This window comes from Mastigoproctus giganteus, chromosome 1 (genome assembly GCF_048544385.1).
Source record: "Mastigoproctus giganteus isolate SK-2022 chromosome 1, ASM4854438v1, whole genome shotgun sequence".
In the NCBI taxonomy this organism is placed as follows: Eukaryota; Metazoa; Arthropoda; class Arachnida; order Uropygi; family Thelyphonidae; genus Mastigoproctus; species Mastigoproctus giganteus.
In genome coordinates, this window is record NC_143575.1 from 208,334,872 (window position 1) to 208,342,086 (window position 7,215).

The 7,215-nt window shown below is 40.1% G+C and overlaps 1 protein-coding gene across 6 annotated transcripts in view; it reads left to right on the forward strand.

The window, feature by feature from the left end:
* LOC150091482 (tight junction protein ZO-3-like) overlaps positions 1–6,980 on the forward strand; it is a 549,427-nt gene extending 542,447 nt beyond the window's left edge. For 5 of the 6 annotated variants that reach the window (XM_090375872.1, XM_090375842.1, XM_090375881.1 and 2 more), the window contains one exon: positions 6,018–6,980. In XM_090375872.1, coding sequence (XP_090231998.1) covers positions 6,018–6,756 — 739 coding nt within the window. In that variant the 3' untranslated portion in view covers positions 6,757–6,980. The remainder of the gene's footprint in view (positions 1–6,017) is intronic. The other variant, XM_090375863.1, reaches the window with a different exon arrangement.
* Positions 6,981–7,215: the final 235 nt, after the last annotated feature.

Below are 7,215 nucleotides of genomic sequence, written 5' to 3' on the forward strand. Positions count from 1 at the left end.
CTGCACACGGCCTACGTCAACTACTGCAAGGCCTTCAACTCCGTATCCCATAGCTGGCTTATAGAGACACTGAAAATCTACAAAGTCAAATGAACACTGATACACTTCCTAGAAGTGTATCAGTGTTGGAGTGTTATCTGTATCAGCAAAATGGAGGACCATCATCAAAGTTGAGAACATCACTATCAGACCGATCCCCCATCAGAAGAGGAACCTTCCATGGAGATGCCCCGAGCCCACTATGGTTCTGTCTAGCACTCAACCCCACTGTTCACCATGCTTGATAACAGCAAGTACAGATATACCCTAAAAGAAAGGGGTAGAACATGTACACCCTCTCTCACTTGATGTACATGTATGACATCAAACTCTATCCCGCAACCGAGAATCAACTCCAGCAGCTACTCTGGATCATCAAAGAATTCAGCACTGACACTAGGATTCAATTTGGCACAGACATTTCCATTATTCCATTAGACCTTTCCATTATTCAAATTAAAAATAGAAAACATGAAGTCAGTAAAACTGTAATCTAATCTCGTATTCCTATAGTCACACCGAAATTAACATCCTAATGAAGGGAGAACAAACATATGGCGGAAACATTCCTGATCACTATTTGGAATACTACATCTTCAGAGGAATAAAGGAAATCATTTGGCTGATACTAATATATCAGCATAGTGAGCTATGGCATTACTTCAGGTAGGAACAGAAATGAAAAAGCATATGACGACAAAATACAAAAAGAATTAGGAGAGAGAGAGAGACCCCCCCCAATTTCGGAAATTCTAATAGTGTGGTGAGATAAAATGGAAATCAGTAAATGAGAAAGATAAATTTTTAATAAGAAAAGAAAGGTTCATTCTGGAATCTGGCTATGTGACTACTGATCCTCATTAATAAAGGTCCTGGATATCAGATTTATAGGTGATAGGTGTTATTAACAGTGAGATGTTTTATGATACTGGCTACCAGTGAATTACTGATCTGTGTATCTCAATTATCAATCTGATAGCCAATCGTTTACAAATAAGTCCCATAAATTTTTTATACTTCCCCAAGAGGCCGGGAGAGGTTTGATGTTTTTTGTCAGAAAATATTTGAATATCCAGCTTACAATTTTGTAAGTGCTGTATTTTGTATTTTAGTATAGATAAAAACTTTAGTTGTAATGTAGAGGAATTGTCATTTTCTTGTTGGTAGATATATTTCAATAAAGTTAGTATTGTTATTCACAGTTGATCACGTATCTTAATATCATTCCAGGCAGCATTTGCAATGTACATTCAAGCTGTAAATGGGAATGTTCAAGAATCATGATAGTATTAAAGCACACTCTACTAGGAGAACAGTTTATAACTTCCTAGTTTTGAGAGGTGATTCCTGGTAAGCTCGAAGCCTACTCTGTTTGAGAAATATTCTTACACTAAAGGAAATCCTCTATTTCATCTCTTGATGGGGAACTCTGTGTATACACTGGACATCATGCTTGTCCATACACAAACATAAATATCATCAGATCATCTCTGCAGGTGGTTCCTTTGCTTCATAATGCTCTAAATATTGTACTGAATTAACATATAACATTGAATAAGAAAGCTTGCTAAAATAGCATCAGCCACAAAAAAAAAAAAAACAAAAAAAAAACACTCATCCAAACCCTACAAGAATTGTCTAGTTCTCTCTTAAATTTATTCAACCCATCCACTTCCACAACAACAGACAGTAGCCTGTTCCAACAATCATCTACCCACAGGCAAACTTCTGTATATTTATCCTGCAAGCATCCTTCCACAATTTGAATTTAGGCCCCATCATATGTATAGCCTGAGCAAGTGGAAGAATACCATTGACATTCAGCTTACTCAATCCATTCAAAGATTGAATTCTTCTTTCTTCTTCTTTGGTCCTTAGCTGGCAGCTGGGGGAGGCGGTTGGCCACGCGACCAGTATGCTGCTGTAGGTGCCGCAGGGTTTTGGACTTGCTCTGTGATGTTCTTCCATACCTTACGATCCATGGCTTCAGTCCTGGCCTGGTTAAGGTCGAGACGTCGGCTCTTCAAGTCATCTTCCACTTGCTTGGCCCACGTTTTCCTAGGCGCGGTCCGTTGGATGCTCCATTGGGTGGGTCGTTGTCTCCAAAGGAGTGTGGATGGTATTCTGTTCGTGCCCATTCTACATACGTGGCCAAACCATCTGAGCCTTCGCTTCTGGATTTGGTCGGCAATGGTTGGTTGCTGTTGGCATCTGGCGCGGATGGTATCATTAGTGATGCGGTCGCGAAGAGAGATGCCCAAGATCTGCCGCAGGCATCGCATTTGGAATACCTCAAGTTTGTTCAAATCTAACTTGAGACAAATCCATGTTTCCGATCCGTAAAGAAGAATGGGCAGGATCAAAGTCCGGAAGAGTCGGATTTTAGTCTTTGTGGAAATGTTGGTCCTCTTCCATAGACACCATTTGAGCGAGGCGAACGCAGTGGCCGCCTGTCCAATTCTGCTGTGGATTTCCATGGTGGATGCAACTTTCTTCTCCTGGACCAGCGACCCAAGGTATTTAAAGTCCTGCACTTGCTCGATCTGGACGCCTTCGAGATAGATGGTGGTTTGCGACCCATCTGTTGTCAGGGCCTTTGTCTTACCAGCATTGATCTTCAAACCGTATGGCCGGGCAATGCGGGCAATGTCGTAGAGGATGTCCATGGCTTCAGCGTTGTTACCGGCAAGGATAGCACTATCATCAGCAAACATCAGGTCAGTCACATAGTGATCCTTGTCATATTGTATGCCCTGTCTGTTTCTGAATGCTTGCCTCATAATGGCGTCGACCACAATATTGAAAAGCAATGGGGAGGCTACATCCCCTCAAAGATTGAATTGAGGCGATTTAGTGCCTCAATCAGATTTCCTTGCAGGTGCCTGGTTTGAGATACTGAAATTTGCAGAACTGAAGCCTTTCTAGGTAAGAGCACCCCTTTGTTCCCTTCACTAATCTGGTTGCTCCTCTCTGCACCCATTCCAACAGATTTACATCTTTCTAAAGTGAGGCCTCCAGACCTGTTTCAGTACTCAAGACGCAGCTTGACCATGGCCTTATACAAAGGGATAATTACCTCGTTATCCCTGCTAGTAGAGTTTCTGTATATCAATGACAAAACCCTATGAGCTGTTCTGGCAGCATGTCTGCACTACTCAGAGAATTTCATATTTGACTGTATAATTACCCCTGGGGTCTTTTTCATTCTGCACTATCCTGAGTTAATAAGTTACCACACAATTAATAAGTTACTCTGGGGTTACTGCTACCCATGTGCAGTACCTTGCATTTCTCAGCCCATCAACCTAATTTCCTAGATTTTGTTGCAGTAGCTCTCTTTTCTTTTTTTCTTTTTTTTTTGTTAGTTGTTTGTTATTTGGTTTTTAGAAGCATTAGTAACTAAGGCCATATTGCTCCAGGATATGCGGTGGTCATTCTCTGACCTTTCCGCATCCTCCGTATTTGGTCGTGACGGGCACGAACCCCGGTCTAATCAAGAAGCGTGTGCTACGCACCGCTGCTCCTTCCCACCTAACTATGGAGGTGCCAATATTGTTGGTGCATCAGCTTCTGTGGCCATAATGCACCTCCCAAAGTTTTTGCATTTTACTTTGATCCAAGCCCAAGGCGGGATTCAAACCCACCTCGGTTTGGGTTGCCACGTGGGTAAAGTGCCTGCCTGGCAACCCTTTGGGTTGCCAGGCAGGCACTTTACCCACGTGGCTAGCCCAGTCGGCTTGCAGTAGCTCACCGTGATGAATGTTGTTAACCACTCTGCCAACCTTTATATCATATTCAGTTAATTGTAAGATTCCTCTGGTTGCCTGTAGTGGAAATCGTGTCTACATGTCTATGAATAAAAAAAATTATTATTATTATTATTTAGATAGTATGAATCAGAGCTGTACTACTCAATATGTTCTACGTTGATGACAATATTAGTAAAATAATAAGAGGAGTTTACCTCAATATAGTGCGTAGAACACTTCATAGTCGTTTTTTTCGATACGTGGTTAACGTTTTATTGTATTGATTGACCAAATTGGTAAACAGTGCCGGGTATACTTCATGATAAGTGGAGGTATCTGACACAACTGAATCTAACTTATTAATATAATCATGTTTATCTAGTATTACCACCGTATCTCCTTTATCTGCCCTCTGTATAATAATGTCCTTATTTCGGAAGTGTTCTATGCACTATATTGCTGTAAACTCCTCTTATTATTTTACTAATATTATTATTATACCCACAGACTGGAGATGTGCAAATGTGACCCCAATTCCAAAGGAGGATCAAAGGCTGACACAAGTAATTATAGACCTGTGAGTTTAACTTCTGTTCCAGGAAACTTAATGGAGGCACTAGTTAAAGAAGCACTGCAGGATCATTTAGACGAGACTTCAGTTATAGCTCGGACACAGCATGGTTTTGTTAAGGGGAAGTCTTGCCTGACCAATTTGATTGGATACTATGATGCAGTCACAAAAGAACTGGATGCAGGGAATAACTTTGATATTATATACTTGGATCTTAGAAAGGCTTTTGATACTGTTGCACATGGAAGACTGCTGCACAAATTGGAGCAGTGTGGCATTGGAGGCAAATTGCTGTTGTGGATAAAGGGGTGGCTGAGGGGGAGAAGACAGAGAGTGGTAATCAATGGACACTGCTCGTCGTGGACTAATGTTATTAATGGAGTCCCTCAGGGTTCAGTGTTGGGTCCATTATTGTTTTCTGTATTCATAAATGATATTGATGATGGTATATCAAGCTTAATGTCGAAGTTTGCAGAATACAAAGGTAGGCAGGGTTGTCAAGGACACTACTGACACTATGCTGCTGCAACAGGATCTGGAAAGGTTGAGCAGATGGGCTGAGAGGTGGCAAATGAAGTTTAACATTGACAAATGTAAAGTACTACACATGGGAAACAGCAACCCCAGAGCAACGTATCAACTCTGTGGTACTACACTGACAGTGGTAAAGAATGAAAGAGACCTGGGGGTGGTTGTGCAGACAGATATGAAGTTCTCTGAGCAGTGCAGATGGGCTGCAAGAGTAGCTCATGGTGTATTGTCAATGATATATAGGAATTTTTCTAGCAGGGATAAGGAGGTGATTATTCCCTTGTATAAGGCAATGGTCAGGCCACACCTAGAGTACTGTATACAGGTCTGGAGGCCTCATTTCAAGAAGGATGTAGAGCTGCTGGAACGAGTACAGAGAAGGGCAACAAGATTAGTGAATGGTACAAAGGGGTGCTCTTACGAAGAAAGGCTTAAGTTTTGCAAATTACAGTATCTGGAGACTAGGCACCAGCGAGGTGATCTGATAGAGGTGTATAAAGCCTTGAATGGTTTGAGCATGCTCAATGCTGATGGGATTCTTCCTCTTGCTCAGAATAATCACCTGAGAGGGCATAAATTCAAATTGAGGAAAGACAGATGTAGGATAGACGTGCAGACATTTGCCTTTAGGCAGTGGGTGGTTGGTTGGTTGAACAGACTTCCATCCCTTGTCGTGGAAGTTGATAGCCTAAATAAATTTAAGGCTCAGCTGGACAGGTATTTTGAACGAACAGAGGGGTGAAGTGGAAGTTTTTTTTTTTTTTTTTTTGCTGATGCTGCATAAGCTTGCTTTCTTGCATCAAATGCCTCTACTAATGCTAATGCTATTATATGCACACTTAGATATTATCAGACATTAGCCTGATATACCTTCATGATTCTTCCTGATATTATTTCAAGATGTCTAAAATAACAGAAATTTGGGAAATATAGACATAATTCTATAATAATAAACAAATACAAATAACTTGAAGAAAATATATTTATGAGTGTATAAAATATAAGTATTAATTGCTCATTGTTATAAATATTATTTGAGTGTACATAAAAATTACTTTTCAAACAGTTCTTGTTAGTGTATGTGTACAAATATATATGCATACTAATTTTATATAATTTTCTTTTAGCAGACTATCTGACGGAAGACCAGTGCCACCTCCTAAGCCTGCTCATTATCAGCCCAGACCTTGGAGACATGATGATGATGATTCTACTCCCCAACCTCCATTGTCTGGGATTAACCGAACCATGCCACATGAACTGGCTCCATCTGGTATGCCTTTACATTTTGCCCAAAATAGGAGTAGTAGAGATGGTTCTGAATTTATGATGCAGCCTCCCTATTATACACCTAGAGGCTATCCAAATGCTGAACCAATACCTCCTCCTAGGCATTCACCCCCACCACCTCCACCACCTCTTCAAGAAGAGCTGCATGGACTGAGTGATGGTTACCGTAATCATTCTATAAATTCCTCTAGTCGTCATGGTTACCATGATATTGACAATGGAGGATTTGAGTTAGGTCATGGTGGTGGTGGTAGTAGTATGGAAAGAAACTATGATATTAGGTCATATACTAAAGCTGTGGGAAATCCTCCATCTTGGCCAACGATGCATATGAATGGTAGTGGACCATATCACAATATTCCTTATCGTGCTGGAGTGGGTTCCCGTAGAGAACCACCATATCCACCTCCATATGATCACCATGCTTCACCACCTTTGTTGCCTCCACCATCCAGTCTTCTAGATCTCTCAAATAGAGAAAATAGAGGAAGTGCTTTTGAACTCTACAAAAAACCAGATTCCCGCTCACCTATGGGAATACCACCTCCTCCATTCACAACAGAGCGGCCAAAATAACATAAACTATTTTGTAAGAGTGTCCACCCTTACAATAGTTACTTGTAAATGTATAGCAATGGGTATCCATTGTTTGTTTAAAGTTGTATATCATTCTCACCAAAGTGGGACTATTTTTGAAAAATAACTGCCAAGACTGTATATAATTTAATAGTGCTCATCATGTTACATAAAGAACTTATTTGTACAGAATGTAAAATATTAATATTCCTCTCTTCATAAAAATCTGTAAAATAACATCGTCAAAAACTGTTATATTAATAATTCATCATTTTTAATCATCTGTTAACAAGAAAAAGAAAAAAAGACTACTGCTTTCGTTTCTGGCGCTGCTTATCTTCCATGTACAAATCCATCTGTGTATAAAGTTTTACACACGGATATTTATTGCTACTTTATACATTATTAAAAAATGTTAAGTTTTGTATATTTGGAAGTGTTTTTTTTTTTTTTTTTTTT